The following is a 17,858-nucleotide window of genomic DNA, read 5'->3' as shown; positions in this document are numbered from 1 at the left end:
GCTCTGCCACCCAGGCTGGAGTGCAGTGGCCGGATCTCAGCTCACTGCAAGCTCCGCCTCCCGGGTTTACGCCATTCTCCTGCCTCAGCCTCCCGAGTAGCTGGGACTACAGGCGCCCGCCTCGTCGCCCGGCTAGTTTTTTGTATTTTTAAGTAGAGACGGGGTTTCACCGTATTAGCCAGGATGGTCTCGATCTCCTGACCTCGTGATCCGCCCGTCTCGGCCTCCCAAAGTGCTGGGATTACAGGCTTGAGCCACCGCGCCCGGCCTCTTTTAGTTATTTTTAAATGTACAATAAATTGTTGACTATAGTCACTCTGTTATGCTATCAAACAATAGATCTTATTCATTCTATCTAACTGTATTTTGTACCTGTTCATCATCCCCACTTCCCTTGTTTGCTTGCTTTTGAGAAGGGTATTAGCTTCTGAGGTGATCTCTGGTTACTTCTGCATAGCTGGAGAATGTGCATGTAGCTTCCTACTTTCCATGGAGATGGTCTACAGAGGACAGATAAACCCTGGCATTCACTTTGAGGGTGAATGGTCAGGGAAGAGGATGTATATTCACACGAAAACATAAAGCACTAGAAGCTGCCGTAATACGATGAGTGGGAGAATAAAATAAAAAATGCTGACTCTGACCAGGCGTGGTGGCTCACGCCTGTAATTCCAGCACTTTGGGAAGCCAAGGTGGGCAGATCACTTGAGGTCAGGAGTTTGAGATCAGCCTGGCCAACATTGGGAAACCTCATCTCTACAAAAATGCAAAAAATAGCTGGGCATGGTGGCACGTGCCTATAGTCCCAGCCTCTCGGGAGACTGAGGCAGGAGGATTGCTTGAACCCTAGAAGCAGAGGTTGCAGTGAGCTGAGATTGCACCACTGCACTCCAGCCTGAGTGACAGAGTGAAACTCTCTCTCTCAAAAAAAAAAAAAAAAAAAGTGCTGCCTCATGAACACTGAAGATAGTATTGCTAAGGGCTGACTAAGCTCAGGCTTAAGCTGCCACAGACCCCAGTGCTAAGACTCAGCAGGAGTTTTGGCCCAGGAAACCTGAACACAGCATTCTTTTTTAAAAAGTAGAGGCTGCGTCTTGCTGTGCTGTCCAGGCTGGTACCAAACTCTTGGCCTCAAGGGATCCTCCCAGCTCAGCTTCCCAAAGTGCTGGGATTACAGGTGTGAGCCAAAATACCCAGCCCTGAACACACCATTCTTGCCTCTTCCAGATAAGCAGAAGACTCTGAGATTCTGGGACAGGTGCAAAACCCCAAGGGTCCACGCTCACTTCAAACTACCGCAGCCCAGCATCTATGCACAGACTAACAACGGAAACTGTATGTTCCTGAAATGGATTAAAGGCCACAGTTGATGTTTTCATCATTATTCTCCAAAGTGGCCTCCATGGCAGCTTTAGAAAAGTGAAAAGGTTATATTACAAGTGCTCCTTAATTCTTACAGAAAAGTTGCTTTTCATTCTCGAGATAAATACTGCCAAAAAATGTTAGGAATATCCGAACTGTGAAGGAGACTAAGAACAATCCTTGAAGTTAAAACCATCTGTATTTGGGAGTTCTATCCAATCCACTCATTTCCCTCAGTTCTATGCACACTGGCATAACTCACCAGTATTTTTGCAGGGCTCTGTCTGTGGAATTCGACCACGGGCACATCCCTCTTCCTGACAAGATGAGGAATGGTAGAGTTTCGCAAAAAGGCGCTGAGCTCAGGGGTATCCTCTGGGGAGGCAGCAGGCTGCAAAAGAAAGTGGGAGATACCACACACAAATGCGTGAACAATTGCTACATTTTCATCAGCCTTGAACTCCAGGCAATTCTGTTTTCTCAGTGGAATATGATTCACATGAGAATCCAGTCATGTGATTACCAGCAGTGTGTTTGACAGTGACGTGACCTGCACGCACAAGGAACAAGCTTTTCCACTCTTCGATGACAAGAATTCATGAAGCATGGGGAATGCATTCCTGGGAAGTTTATCTTACAAGAAGAAGATTTGAAGCAGAAGTCATTTCCCCATAAGGATATTTCAGACATTTCAGACATGAGCCATCCTTCCCTCATTACTTTCTTCTCATTGTAGAGTAGGGCCAGTTAAACTGAGGAGTGTTCTGTATGGGGAGATGAATCCTGAGGTGATAGAAAAGTGAGGTGCCAACCTCATTTGAGGAAACAGCCTGATGTGGTCAAGGACCCAACATCCACATGGCTGAACCCCACGTTCCTGCGCTCCTTTAGGTGAAAACTCTGCCCTGATGAAAATGACTTTTCCAAAGCATGCTACGTGCTCACTGTGCTGCAGTGGAGTCTGTTTTCAGCCCCGAGTTTGTTTTGCAAATGTCCTAGAACTTACTATTTTATCTCAGGTTCCATGCTGGGTCCATCTGCTGGCTGGATAAATATTTTGAGACTTCCAGTAAATCACGCAGAATATCCCACTGACATTCTTTATTTTGGACCCACTGAATACAAAAACCTAATTTTCTGCACCCCACTCCCACCCTTGAGAATTATGATTTCTCTTACACAGTTTCTCTTTGTAGTCACAGGAGCAATAATAGTATGCCCATCTCTATGGAATGATAAAAAGAAATTTCTACATTGCAGATGGAGACTGCATCACAAAAGACGAAATAAGAGTGCTCGGTATGTCATAAAAACCTGGAAAAACCTACCAGACAAACAGAAGAATGGAGTCCAGACTCCCTAGCGTGGCATACACAGGTCCTCACATGCTGGTCTCGGCTGGTTTCTCTAGCCTCTTCTCTGACCAAGAACCCTAGGTCCCCCACTCCAGCATGCTAACCTGCTCTCCAATCCTGACAGCCACCGGCACACTCGCCAAGCCTCTGATGTTCTGCATGCCTGGTCTGGGGCCCATCTGTGCCTATCCAGCTGCACCTCAACTGCCTGCTAGCTGGTCTGCATTGCCAGATGAGAAAATGCAAAACACAAAGCAGAGAGTCACTTAGAGCCTCCTAGGAAACAGGGAGACGAAGATAATCTAGAGAGGAAAGCTAAGGCAGGGAGATCAGATGTAGGAGGTAATCCAGGGAAGTGTGGCTTTTATAGAAGCCCAAGGAAAAGAAAGTTTGCAAAAATAAGACAGTGACAAAGAATGCCAAATCCTGCAGAGGAGTAAAGGGCAAAGACCTTTATGCACTGAACTTGGCAATTTTGTCACGGCCTTTGCAGGGACATGGATGGAACTGGAAGCCATTATCCTCAGCAAACTAACACAGGAACAGAAAAACCAAACACCGCATGTTCTCACTTATAAGTGGGAGTTGAACAATGAGAACACATGGACACAGGGAGGGGTACATCACACACTGGGGCCTGTTGGCGTAGGGGGGTAGGGGGAGGGAGAACATCAGGAAAAATAGCTAATGCATGTTGGGCTTAATACTTAGGTGATGGGTTGACAGGTGCAGCAAACCACCATGGCACATGTTTACCTATGTAATAAACATGCACATCCTTCACAAGTACCCTGGAACTTAAAATAAAATTAAATTAAAAAATAATTATGGGCCAGGCTTACACCTATAATCCCACCACTTTGGGAGGCCGAGTCAAGAGGATCTTGGCTTGCGGCCAGGTGTTTGAGACCAGATTAGGCAACATAGTGATACCTCATTGCTAATTAAAAAAAAAAAAAAAGCCAGTGTAGTGGTACAAGCCTGTAGTCCCAGACACTTGGGAGGCTGAGGCAAGAGGATCATCTAAGCCCAGGAGTTCAAGGCTGCAGGGAGCTATGATCACGCCACTGAATTCTCAGCCTGAGCAACAGAGTGAGGCCCTGCTCCCAAAAAAGTAAAAATACAAAAGAACAAAATTATAGATGTCATTTTATCAGAAGAGATTGGTGGAGGTAGAAATTTAACTGCAGTAGCTCAAGAGTGAATGCATTTTAACAAATGGATAATTATTTTAAAAGATATGAAATTAAATCCTTCTGTTGTTTTTATATTAAATTCCCTATGGCTCAGAGACAAGATGAGCCTTGTCCCCCAAATAAGGCATGAAAACAAAATATTGCTGTTTGTAGCAACACTATTTATAATAGAGAAGAAAAACAGTAGCTTAGCACTTTGTAGGCATATACAGATTACTGATTAAATAAATTATGATATAGTTATACAGAAGACTACTGGACAGGTTTTAAAAATGATGACATGAAGCTCCATTGGAATTTAGACAGATACAATATATTTGTAAGGGGAAAAGACAGGTTTACAACAGCATATGTAGTAAGATTGTATTTTTAATAAAAATGGATGTATCTGATATTGCAGATCTATAAATAGAAATAATCTGGAAGGGCGGTCCTGAAAGTGTTACAGTGGTAGAGATCTGATGATACTAAGGGAGTTTTGCTTATTTCTTTTTAGGTATGATAATAATATTATAGATTTTAAAAGGGTCTCCTTATTTTTCATTTTTATAGACAGGGTCTCACTCTGTCAGGCTGTGTCAGTCAGTCAGGCTGGAGCCCAGTGGGTACAATCAAAGCTCATTACGCAGACTGATCCTCCTGCTTTAGCCTCCCAAATAGCTAGGACTGCAGGCACATCCTGCCACACCTAGTGAATTTCAATTTTGTAAAGACAGCGTCTTGCTGTGTTGCCAAGGCTGGTCCTGAACCCCTGGGCTCAAGTGATCCTCCTGCCTCAGCCTCCCAAAACATTGAGACAACAGGCGTGAGCCACTGTGCCTGGCCAAGCCTCCTTATTCGTTGGCAATATATATAATAGTAAAATGTGTATGGTGAAGTGGAAAAATAAGTTAATGCATAAATAAATGGAAAAAATAACAGTAAACAGATGGTAACACTATTAGATATTTAAAATGCTCTTCTTTATGTTTTTACATATTACGTGATATATTCTTATGATGAACATTTAGCATTTTAACATAAAATTATGAACAATGTACAAAAAAGTAAAATTGTATAAAAAGTAAATGAGAAATGAAAAAGTAGGGATAGCAAGCACAGCTTGGCTGTAAATGGAAGGGGAAAGAGGTCCATTCTTGGAAGAGAATATAGAGTGAAACTACTGCATTTACTGTTTGTTTTGAAGATGGGAGAAATTTAACAAAGTTTATAGAACCCAAGGAATGCCCAAGGAGAGAAGAGGTTGAAGACACGGGAAATGGGAATAGTTGATGTAGCAAAGTTAATTCATGGAGCTGGAGGAATAATCGTCCTTTCTCTGGAAATGTTGGAAAGAAATTGAGGATGGAAGAGAGATGATTAGGAGGTGTGTGGAAGGCTGGGGTTGTATGTTAGTCCATTCACACACCTCTATAAAGAACTGCCCAAGACTGGGTAATTTATAAAGGAAAGAGGTTTAATTGACTCACAGTTCTGCCTGGCTGGCAAGGCCTCAGGAAACTTACAATCATAGCAGAAGGTGAAGGGGAAGCAAGGCACCTTCTTCACAAGGTGGCAGGAGGGAGAATGAACACAGGAGAAACCACCAAACACTTACAAAAACATCAAATCTCGTGAGAACTCACTATCACGAGAACAACACGGCAGAAACCATCCCCATGATCCAATTACCTCCACCTGGTCTCTCCCATGACACGCGGGGATTATGGGGATTGTAATTCAAGGTGAGATTAGCCTAACCCTAGCAGGTGGGGAGGGGTTTGGGATAGGGAAATGGATCATTCCTAACAGTAATGATAGAGCTATTGCCTAGGAAGGACAGAGAGCGTGGTGAAGGTTTAGACAAGGCAAGGAGGAGGATGGGGAGGAGCGATCATCACAATGGCAGATGCCCCTGCGAAGCTGGTGGCTCCGTGAACGTGCGCCGACATCAATCTGTCATGGTGCCATCAGGCTATGGGGTAGAGAAGCCAGGCTGTGGGACTGTGCATGCATGACTGAGATTTTCAGGGCAGGGGCTTGGAAGGATATGAGGATCAGGAGGTAATGGGGGCTTGTAAAAGCGTGTTTCAAGTAACTCATTGTGGAGTCCAGGCTTGGCAGAAAAGAAGGTATGGCCAGAGGAAGTCCTGAAAGTGGGATGGGGTAACTGTGTCAGAGAAAGCATTTATACCAGGGAAGAAAAAGTTTCTTGACGAGAACAAGTGAGACCATCATAAAAATAGGAGATTGAATTGGAGGAGAAAGGAAAGTTGAGTTGAATGTCTTGGAGGCAGGGTAGTTTGAGGTGTGGTTGAAGACCAGTGGCAGAAACCCTGGGAGGTGGAGTGCATGGACCTGCGGGGAGGCCTTGGATATCCCAGCCCTATGGGCGTTGGGACATCCCAGAACCATGGAAGAGCCTGGCACAATGAGGAGGAGGGGAAGCCCCACAGTTGATTGAGGTTGCTGTTATGGTTTGGATATTTGTCCTCCCAAATCTTATGTCGAGTTTTAATTGCCAATGAGGGAGGTGGAGCCTCGTGGGAGATGCTGGGGTCACGAGGATGGATCCCTCATGAATGGCTTGGCCATCGCATTGGTGCTAAGTGAGCTTCCACTGTGAGTTTAAAAGTGTGCAGCACTCCCTGCCCCACCCATCCTCTCTCTGTTGCTTCTGCTTTCACCATGTGAAGTGCCTGCTCCTCATTCTGCCTTCTCCATGAATAAAAGTTCCTTCAGGCCTCCCAGAAGCCAGGCAGGTGCCAGCTCATGCTTCCTGTACAGCCTGCAGAACCGTGAGCCAATTAAACCTCTTTTCTTTATGAATTACCCAGTGTTAGGTATTTTTAGCCAGGCAAGAATGGCCTAATACAGATACTCAGTGATCCAGGATCTGATAGAACAGTTTTTATGGCATAAGATAAAATGTGAGCTTAGACAGAAAATTAAGAATTGTGGAAATCGCTAGCTAAAATTCTCTCATATGTTTTCTATCATATACTATGTGGGTGTGCATGTAGATTGTGCTTTGAGATGAATCATGTGAATTCTTTTATAGGTCATTGACAATTATGTTACAGAGGTTAACTCTGTAGTTAACCAAACTACAGAGAAGAGGCACTATAAAAAATGAGAGACTGACTCTTTATTACCAAGTTGTAGCCTATTATTATTATTATTATTATTATTATTAGCAGTAAGCAGTAATAGTAGTGGCAGTGGTAAAACAGTAGCCCAAACAGCCAGGTGCAGTGGCTCACGCCTGTAATCCCAGCGCTTTGGGAGGCCGAGGCAGGCAGATCACTTGAGGCCAGGAGTTCAAAACCAGCCTGGCCAACATGGCAGAACCCCATTTCTACCAAAAACGTAAAAATTAGCTGGGCTGCTGGTGGTGCACACCTGTAATTCCAGCTAGTCAGGATGCTGAGGCAGGAGAGTTGCTTGAACCTGGGAGGCAGAGGCTGCCGTGAGCCGAGATAGTGCCACTGCACTCCAGCAGCCTGGGCAACAGAGTGAGGTTGTCTCCAGAAAAAACAAAAACAAAAACCAATACCCCGAAGAAAACTCTTTAACTTCCGGTGTGGTTTCATCAGATGTATCTTGTGGACAAATAAAGAACATGTCCTATTGGGGTAAATCGTCATTCACAAACATTTGTAAGTGGTCTCTCAATAAAATACAGGGCTTACTTTGAGCTAGAGAATGACAGCGTCGTGTGGCAGGGGTTGATGGAACACATCTCTGTATTTTGCGACACTGTTTTACAAATAGAGGAATGCCACTCTTACACACCATAGTCAAAAGGTCTCCAAATAGCTAGCAAACCAGCTTTCTGAAATGACATTCCAGAAATTATTTAAAAACAAAACAAAACAAAACAAAAAGGAAGAAGTTATCCAAGAAATCTAAACAACAGTTAAAGCCCATTTTCTACATGAACATTTGGAGCCTCTTTCACAGTTGACAATGAACCTCCAGGCCATGGTTTTCCACTGAGGGTGGAGGATGCTGGCCTCTTAGCATCCATGATAGGCAGACAGTTCCCAGGACAATTTGTTAAGTGCTAGGAGAAGCTGATGGTAACCACTAAAGTGTCTTCTGCAGAGCAAATGAAAATGACTTCTTTCTGCATAAGGAAATAATTGTTGGTAAACATGTTTCTTTCTACAGCTGCTACTCAGAATTTAGCCCAACAGGAATTTTCTATTTTCATAATCTTTACCAAACTCTTCACTGTGTCATAAGTTTAAATTTATGGATTAAAGGGATACTGTGCAGCCAGAATGTGCAATACAGTCGGAAATGCGGCATTTGAAGAAAGGTAGTTGGGTGAAATTAGATTCAGGGCCCTGTGAACCCAAACAAAAGTAATGCACACCATCTTTTTCTTGTTTGTAATTTGTTTTTGGATTTCAGATATTCCTAGCACACAAAAAACAACAGACAACTCTCATGTACTTTGCCTATAATTAAACCGAAGTGGAGACAAGCCTGGTGGGGGGCAGTCCACCATGTAATTTTCTTTAAGACATGAATGTTGAGGGTTTGTAGGGAAAGAAAAACCCCACTTTTTTAACCTCCTGAAAAGTTCATGCAAAGCATAACTAAAAGAATCAACTCACTCCGCTGGTGATGTTGAAGCTTTTGTTAGTATTTGAACGTGGTGTTTTTACATTCCAAAATATATATGCAAACCTGAAGACCATCTCAAAGAGAAGGTGAAAATCTCAGACTGTATAATTCTTTTTGGTGGTCGAGAATTGGATCTTCAGGCACTCTTAAAAAGGCGAATACAATTCTTCTATCAGAGGTAGCATTCCCATAAGAAAGAGAAAGCATACTTAGGACAGACTGACCAGGTCTAGGGGTAAGCCATAGATGTCACTAACACGTCACAATTGGAGAGGAAGTAAATTAAAATTGACTACTGTTCTCCTGATCAGACCTTCTAAAATAATAAACAGTTAATTTTTTTTTTTTCCTGGGAGGAGAGTTTGTAGAAGACAGCTGAGTATCGAAGGGGCAAGTAACAGCCATCAAATAATGCTTTAGCTAGGACATAGATTACGGTTCCTGTGGTCAAGGCTGTCAAAATGATTCCACAAAGAAATCAGGAGTTAATGGCAAAGATGTACTAAATAATCTTCTTCCTTTCATGTCTTGATTTTTTTTTTTTTTTTTTGAGACAGTCTTGCTCTGTCACTCAGGCTGGAATGCAGTGACGCGATCTCAGCTCACTGCAACCTCCGCCTCCTGGGTTCAAGCGATTCTCCTGCCTCAGCCTCCTGAGTAGCTGGGATTGCAGGTGCCCACCACCATGCCCAGCTAATTTTTGTACTTTTAGTAGAGATGGGGTTTTGCCATGGTTGCCAGACTGGTCTTGAACTCCTGACTTCAAGCGATCCTCCTGCCTTGGCCTCCCAAAGTGCTGGGATTACAGGCATGAGCCACTGTGCCTAGCCATATGTCTTGGTTTTTAAGGGTGTGTGTGTGTGCGCGTGAGTGAGAGAGAGAGAGGCAAAGAGAACCAAGAACTGTTGTGCTAGGAAGTAACAAGAGCGCCTGCATTCTGAATTAAGGAAAACTGGTACATGAAGGCAGTCAGGAAGAAGAAAGTACCCTTAAGGATAACACAAAACTATGCAAATTTGCCAAGCCACTGTCTGCGGGCCCACTCATTCCAAAACATAACTCCAAAACTCTCATCCCTAATGAACGGACAGTTTCTGTGTCTCTGCTTTCCATGTTTGTACTATCTGGTTATAATTTGGACTTCCCATGGGACCGGTCTGGTTCAGGAGACATTCTCGGTGGCAACCTCCAACTTTCCATGGCTCTCACAGCAGTTTTTACAAACAGCATTGGCTTTCTCTCATGTTAAGCTCTTCTTAGTCTACAGAGTCTTTCAGGCCACTTTTATCTCAGGATTATTTCCTTGAACTTGGGCCCCAAACATTCCATAGTCTTAACATAGGTTATATGTGGGCATCTTATCGGTCTTCCTCTCCTAGGTACGGTCTCACATCTAAGCCTTTTCCCTCTGCATCTCACACTTAGCTGTCTATTACAAAGTCTTGCCAATTAAAGAAAAATCCTAGGCCAGGCATGGTGACTCACGCCTGTAATCCCAGCACTTTGGGAGGTTGAGGTGGGTGAATTGCCTGAGCTCAGGAGTTTGAGACCAGCCTTGGCAACATGGTGAAACCCCATCTATACAAAAAATGCAAAAATCAGCAAGGCGGGGTGGTACATACCTATAGTACCAGCTACTTGGGAGACTGAAATGGGAGGACTGCTTGAGCCTGGGAGGCAGAGGTTGTTGCAGTGAGCAGAGATAGCGCCAATCCCAGCACTCTGGCAGGCTGAGGAGGGCGGATCACCTGAGGTCAAGTGTTCGAGACCAGCCTGGCCAACATGGTGAAAACCCATCTCTACTAAAAATACAAAAAGTAGTCGGGTATGGTGGTGGGTGCCAATCCCAGCTACTCAGGAGTTTGAGACAGGAGAATCACTTGAACTCAGGGGCAGAGGTTGCAGTGAGCTGAGATTTCACCTCTGAACTCCAGACTGACTGTCAGAGTCAGACCCCATCTCAAAAAAAAAAAAAAAAAAAAGAAAGAAAGAAAGAAAGAAAAAGAAGAATCCTTTACTCATTATGAAACTTTTGGCTCCTCAATAGGTTTTACTTTTTCAACCTCATCTTATCTAAAGATCACAGTCTGTGTGCAGGACTCTCCAAACCCTAGGATAAAGCCCATCAAATAAGAAAATTGATAGTTTGAAATAATTATTGTACTGGCTTTAGATTAGTTGAGAAATACTTGACTCAACTCTAAAATTTTCTTCCAAGAAAGATCTGGAAAAAATTAGCTCTAATGGATTGCTTTGGATGCTGCAGACAGTTGAACATTTCAAAACGTTATAGATGGTACGATGTGAATAAAGTGCGGTGTTAAAATCCTCTGTCTCTGACCTAGACCCTGAAGCCTGGAGGGAGACCCTTCCCGGGCATCTGCTTATGCCCCTAAGTTTACAGAAAACACCAGTGGAATCTGGTGAAGCAGAAACTATCCACGGAGAAACAGAAACTCAAAGGCAGAGGCATTGTCATTGGGAGGCAAAAGAGAAAGTGGGAAGGGACGTCCCCAAGGTACTTCCATGCCCCTACGCTGACCTCAGCTGGGCCCTGGGGCCAACTCACAGGGGAAACCCCAGTTGTGCAGCTCACCCAGCCTTTCCTGATCCCCTCCAGCCCCCCGCCCCGTTGCCTATCCCTGATTCTACCTTTCCTCACGGCCTAAGGTTCGAAAGTATGGACAAACCAAGCTGAGTGAATCCCATAAATCCTGATATGAGGCAAGTATTTACTTATTTATTTGTTTAGAGGCAGGATGTCATGCTGTTGCCAAAGCTGGAGTACAGTAGTATGAGCATAGCTCACTGCAGGCTCCAACTTCCGGGCTCAAGTAATTCTTCTTCCTCAGCCCCCTGAGCAGCTGGGACTCCAGGGACTATAGGCATGTGTCATCATGCCTGGCTAATTTCTTTTTATTTTTTGTAGAAATGGGGTCTTGCTACGTGGTCCAGGCTGCTCTCAAACTCCTGGCCTCAAATGATCCTCCCACTTCAGCCTCCCAAAGAGTTGGGATCGTAGGCACGAGCCATGTGCCTGGTCCAAGACAAATATTCAGAATAAGAACTCACTGGCTTCTAGAAGCATTTGTGTGTGGTTGCCCCTGCCCCACCCCAATTTAGTTGCTAATGCTCTGTGTTTGGGCAACAAGTGAGATGGTTGTGGGTGAGAACTTTTCAACACTATTTTTTAAAGCAGCCACAGGTTACAGGATGATCCCAGTGGTAGCTTACAAAAGCCGTCAATGTCTCCTCCTGACTTTGGGGACATTAGGGTAACTTGCTGGGATAACCAAACTGTAACCAGTTTCTACTGTGAAAAAAACCTGAACCTTATTTGGGTCTTATCACATGCTGAGACTTATGTGTGAAGACTTTCAGGGATATGTTGTACTTGCAGTGCATATCCAGGTTATAGACTGGTTGTATTTCAGAAGGTTTTAGGCTAGATGTTTGGCATTCAGAATGCATTTCTCTTTAGAAATGATGTTTTAAATGGTGTTTCAGTTCTCAAGCCAGTCCACAAAACCCCAACTTAATCCTCAATAGGGCTTTGATGCCGTCAAAGTATGTGTTTGTAAGAAAAATAACAATGTCCAGGACTGCTGCCATATGAGTAATTTAAAAAATAGGCCAGGCGCGGTGGCTCAAGCCTGTAATCCCAGCACTTTGGGAGGCCGAGACGGGCGGATCACGAGGTCAGGAGATCGAGACCAGCCTGGCTAACACGGTGAAATGCCGTCTCTACTAAAAAAATACAAAAAAACTAGCCGGGCAAGGTAGCGGGTGCCTGTAGTCCTAGCTACTCGGGAGGCTGAGGCAGGAGAATGGCGTAAGCCCAGGAGGCGGAGCTTGCAGTGAGCTGAGATCTCACCACTGCACTCCAGCCTGGGCCACAGAGCGAGACTCCGTCTCAAAAAAAAAAAAAAAAAAGAAGAAAATCCATTTGTTAAGTACATTACATTAAACACTGATATTTAGGTGGAAATCGATTTAATTGAGAGAAATTAGGAAGTATGTGGGAGCTTATAGGGATTCTCAGAGCGTATCTGGGAAGTTCTGAAGGCTGTAGAGTTAGTGGCAATGGATCCCTGTAGTATGTGACCCCTAAAATGTTTCTTAGGAAGTTTGGCTTATTTTTCACAAGTTTCCCTAGAGATCTGTGAGGGGTCAGGGAGAGGTAATGAAGAAGAGAGCATTTTTCCAGTGGGAAGTGGGCAACTTAAGAACACATAAGGGGCCGGGCGCGGTGGCTCACGCCTGTAATCCCAGCACTTTGGGAGGCCGAGGCGGGCGGATCACGAGGTCAGGAGATCAAGACCATCCTGGCGAACACGGTGAAACCCCGTCTCCACTAAAAATACAAAAAATTAGCCAGGCGTGGTGGCGGGCACCTGTAGTCCCAGCTTCTAGGGAGGCTGAGGCAGGAGTATGGCGTGAACCCGGGAGGCGGAGGAGCTTGCAGTGAGCAGAGATTGCGCCACTGCACTCCAGCCTGGGCGACAGAGCGAGATTCCATCTCAAAAAAAAAAAAAAAAAAAAAAAAAAGGACACATAAGGAAGGGGGATGTTGACTACAAAGTGTATCTGAACACAAGGGAAAGGGATTTTGCTGAAAGGAAATCAGTGGAATGATTAAAGAGGAAAACATAAGAAGGAAATGGCCAATCCCTCAGCTTGAGAAAGCTGGGGAGAGAGCTCCTCTCTTACAGGTCCACGGTGGCCTGCAACATTTTGGGGGCTAGTGCAGTGGGGACTGGACCATCTTCAGAAAGGGAGAAGAACTTGTAGACATGTACTACTCACAGATGCAGCTGTTTTATGAGACACTTGCTCCTATATGACTCTTCTTATAAAGAAACTGTAGAACCAAATAATCAGGAATTGAACCTCAGTTCACTTCCCCGGTAAGTAAGATTGGATACTGGAATTGAATTCTTGCCTTGACAGATGTTATTTCCGCCGCCTCCCTGTTCCTTTTTGTAAGCCCATCCTCTGTCTGCTTCTTACTAAAAATAAAACTAACCATACAATTTTTTTAAAGAGATGGAGTCTTGTGATGTTGCCCAGGCTGACCTCAAACTCCTGGCCTTACGTGATCCTCCCACCTCAGCCTTCTGAGTAGCTACAGATACACATCACTGTGCCTGGCTATGGCACAACTTTTTTTTTTTTTTTAACAGCAATTCATTTTCATGCTAATTTGAATCTAAAATGGTTATTAAAATTAAAAATTTCTCAGGTCTATTCTGTTGAAGACAACAATGGGGAAGAGATTATTTGTTTTTCACTAAAGTCCAAGTCACATCAAGAAAAGACAATCTTTGCATTCTCTAGGAAAAATTAAATTGCCAGGTAAGTTAATAGCAACTTCACCAAAAAGTTATTTAGAGTCATAAGAGGAGAATAATTTCCAGTGCTCTCAATTATTTATAGCCACTAATATAAACTCTCTTGATTATCTGTTTTTTAATGTCTATTAATAAAAGCTCCCTTAGACTTTCTGGAGCATTTATTAAGTATAGGTGAAAGTACTTTGAGAACCTGAAAGCAGTAACATTTCAACTTCTCTATGAATTTAGAATTTCAAAAATTCACAAATTGCTATGATCAGTTATTTAAGGGAGATATTACTTTAAATTGTATTTAAATCTTATATTCAATTTCCACAGATTGAAAATTTTAGGAAAATAATTGAATTGCATTTTAGAAATTATTAGCCTCAGACAGAATTTATTAGCCTCAGACAGAATTTTGCTCCAAGCCTATACATTAAAGAATAAGTGGGGGCCGGGTGCGGTGCTTCACAACCGTAATCCCAGCACTTTCGGAGGCTGAGGCGGGTGGATCACCTGAGGTCAGGAGTTTGAGACCAGCCTGGCTAACATGGTGAAACCCCATTTCTACTAAAAATACAAAAAATTAGTCAGGCGTGGTGGTACGTGCCTGTAATCCCAGCTACTCGGGAGACTGAGGCAGCAGAATTGCTTGAACACAGGAGGCGGACGTTGCAGTGAGCCAAGATGGCGCCATTGCACTCCAGCTTGGGCAACAAGAGCAAAACTCCGTCTCAAAGAAAAAAAAAAAGAATAAGTGGGGAGTATGGAACGCCAGGTGCTTAGTATATACTATGGCTTGGTTTGCAAGAATCTGTCAACATTTAAGACAAGTCATCTATTAGTACTATCCCAGTCACAGTATGCCACAAAAAAACAAATAACTCACAACCAACATGGTGTACATTAAACCAGTTACATAATATATACAAACATATATAAATAGTGTCAGATATAAACTAAACATTACATTAAAAAAGAGTTAGAGGTCTCTGCAGAATCATGTGCTCAAGGAATCTATGACTGAAAGTACATGTTAAATGCAGTGCAGGATATGTAAAAGTGTTAATTATTTAAATGTTACACATTTGCATTTGCAGATATTATTTTACAATAAGCTGCTGTCCTTAAAGAATTTTAAATCATCTCAATGAAGAGCAGAGAGGAAATGAGAAAAAAAAGATTCCATGAAGCAAGTATTTTAAAGAATCTTGTGTAATACAAGTGGCCTTATGTATTATTTTCACATAAAGGAGGCTGTTGTCTCGTAAGTCCTTTACTAATGAACCCCCTTTAGTCTTCCCTTTGAATAGAAGGCATGTTGGGTTGAAAAAGAATGCCTTTCAGAATGAGCAATGACCCAGTGCCACTGGCCGAGGTAGGGGCAGACCTGCTGTGTCATGGCTGGTGGCATTGGTATTCCATGAAGCCTGTGCTGTGCCATTTTTAATAGAGACACCGTGTCCTGGTAGCTACTAGGAGAACATTCATTCTTACATGAAGTTCTCTCCTAAGGACAATATCTGACTACAAGAGGTTGTTGTCTTTTGTTTTTCTTTATACAAATGTGGCATTTTCAAGGGCTTATGCCAATTAATTTCTTTCTTTCCCAGAAAAACATGAAAGCCAAATTTGGATGTTAATCTGGATGGGATCAGCTCCTTGCTCCTTGTTAATGAAGGTCGGGCCCACAGACTGGCATCAGGTACAGGAGGTGGGAGCTTGCAGAGAGGCAGAATCTGAGGTCCAGTCCCAGCCCCTGCATTTTAACAGACAGCCAGGTGATTCAAAGGAAGTTTGAAAAGCACTGCTCTAGGCTTTAAACTTCAATTAAAGAATAGGGTCCAGAACATTCCATTCTGGGAGTTCTCATGGCTCTTGGCAAATTATCACAGTTCACCACTTGCTATGGGCTGCAGCTGGAAGAGCCTCTTTTGGCAAAGACCCTTATGAAATTTGGCAATAGACCAAAAAGACTTTAAAGATAGTATTTTTATACTAATTCTCCCAGACATGACATGTCTATTTATGATTTTGGTTTGGGTGTGCTGCTAATTGAGCCAAAAATAAAAGGTGCCTATTAAAATGGGTGAAATAAATGACAAGTCACCATGAGCAATAAAACTAAAAGAAATTTAAGTTTTTTAGGAGTAATACTTTAAATTAAGCTTGGTGTTTTAACTATAAAATGAAAAGGTCTGATCAATGATCATTGAAGCAACTTAAAATGATTTCATTGTTCTTTTTTTAAACAAGCCCAGTTTGTATTTTTTCTATACCATAAAAATAAAATCAGCAAAACCACGGATTAGACCAGACTCCTACCTTTATATCCTGTGGATTGATATTAGGATTTGTTTGGCACTGCAGAGGTCCCAGAGTTTGAATATGGAAAATGTAGAGAAGAAATTCATCCCGGGCAGAGAAAGGCCAGCCCACCTCCAGGATGGTGTCACTGATGGTACTGGGTCCAATATTGTGCAGCTGTAAACAAGTGACATGTTATCTAATGACACAGCAGAAGGCAGAGAGATGAAATCAAACTCCATATACTCTATACCCATTTTAAAAAGCATGTATGATTGGTTTTAACTCATCTGGACTATGACTATGGAAAATAAGAAATTCAGAGTCGAAATGGCAAGAAGCACTCTGAAAGCACCATGGGCTGGTGTTTAGAGAAAACTCTTCAATCTGTGAAGCTCTGAGAGTGGATTTCCTCAGTGAGGACCACACTACCCTCGTCTGATAACTGTGATGCTGGCTTTAAATTTATGTTCATGTAATCGTAGTGCTAGAAATTTTAATTTTGATTATATGCCTTCAAAACTTAGTGATTCTCTCTTTACATTGAAATCTGCCTCCGCTTTCTTGACTACTGACTGTCAATTGCAACCATATGTGATGCACTCTCTTTCACCCTCTGGAACAATGTCCATCCATTAAGAGACAAAGCGGGTCCGTGATCACCACAGTTCATTTCAAGTGCACGTTTCAAAGCTGAGCTCCTTTTGTTTCCATCAGCAAATATCAAGGCAAGAAAGGCCACATCTCATAAAGAGATGAACGTTTTTTAACACGTGAATCCTGTACTTGGAGGACACAAAATGGTTTGCCCAAAACACCGAGTGCATTTACATTTATTACAGTTTTTTTTAAAGTCAGCAGGGATTTTCTTCTTTTTCTTTTTTTCTCAGTTCTGAAAAGTATAGTGATCTATAAAACAATGGATAATTGCTTTTGCTTATTAGATGACCTATTTAATTCATCTTATCAAAGAAGTTTGGCAACTGTTGATATAGTATATTTTGAGTCATGGGATTAGCAATGTACGGAATATTTGATGATTGCTTTTAGCACTACCAGTAACTACCCTAAACTTTTATGATCCACATTTATGCTAAGATTTGAAGCAGAACTGCCCTGAGAATGATTGAGTCTGAATATATTTTCATAGTTCATACCATTCTTGAGCAGAAACCAGCACACACAACTTTATTACTTGACGGCTTTTTTTTTTCTTTTTTCCAGTGAGGTTCTTAATCAGAATGGCCTTGGAGACTGTGTTATCCTTTTGCTATCAAAAGAGCTTAAAGCAAAGCTTTGATCCAGCTTTGGACAAGACTCCTGAATCTGGGCCACAGGTTGGGAGGATGACGGAGGGTTTCATGCTGATGCTGCCAGGAGTTGAAGCGTCTTCCCCACGTTTGTAAACAGTTCATCACTTTTGAAAAGGCTTTATTGTTAATCTTAGAGGATGTTATTCATGTCCCTTGTAGCTCAAGATGAAAGTCATAGTCAGAATTACTAGATTAGAGGCATGAGTTACATAGGAAAGGAACAGAAGGCATTAGTCGAGAAGGAACCTCAAACGGAATGCCTTGGAACATGGTTTTACCAAAATTCCATGCCTGGTTCCTTGAAAACAAATAGGAGTAACTACTCTTTACTGCTAGCATTGACTTTATTTAAAAAAAAAAAAAAAAAAAAAAAAA

At 42.7% G+C, this 17,858-nt stretch overlaps 1 protein-coding gene across 3 annotated transcripts in view; it reads right to left on the bottom strand.

Annotated features, from left to right (window-relative positions):
- Window positions 1–17,858, bottom strand: part of ITGA8 (integrin subunit alpha 8) — a 221,473-nt gene that overhangs the window by 58,141 nt on the left and 145,474 nt on the right. For all 3 annotated transcript variants that reach the window (XM_017874126.1, XM_017874144.1, XM_017874133.1), the window contains exons 25-26: window positions 16,189–16,347; window positions 1,625–1,753 (exon numbers count right to left, since the gene is read on the bottom strand). In XM_017874126.1, coding sequence (XP_017729615.1) covers window positions 1,625–1,753; window positions 16,189–16,347 — 288 coding nt within the window. The remainder of the gene's footprint in view (window positions 1–1,624; window positions 1,754–16,188; window positions 16,348–17,858) is intronic.

Source organism: Rhinopithecus bieti, unplaced genomic scaffold, assembly GCF_001698545.2.
Source record: "Rhinopithecus bieti isolate Rb0 unplaced genomic scaffold, ASM169854v2 scaffold_1012, whole genome shotgun sequence".
Classification (NCBI taxonomy): domain Eukaryota; kingdom Metazoa; phylum Chordata; class Mammalia; order Primates; family Cercopithecidae; genus Rhinopithecus; species Rhinopithecus bieti.
The sequence above is the reverse complement of the archived record's forward strand: the minus strand, read 5'-3'. Positions and strand labels throughout refer to the sequence as shown.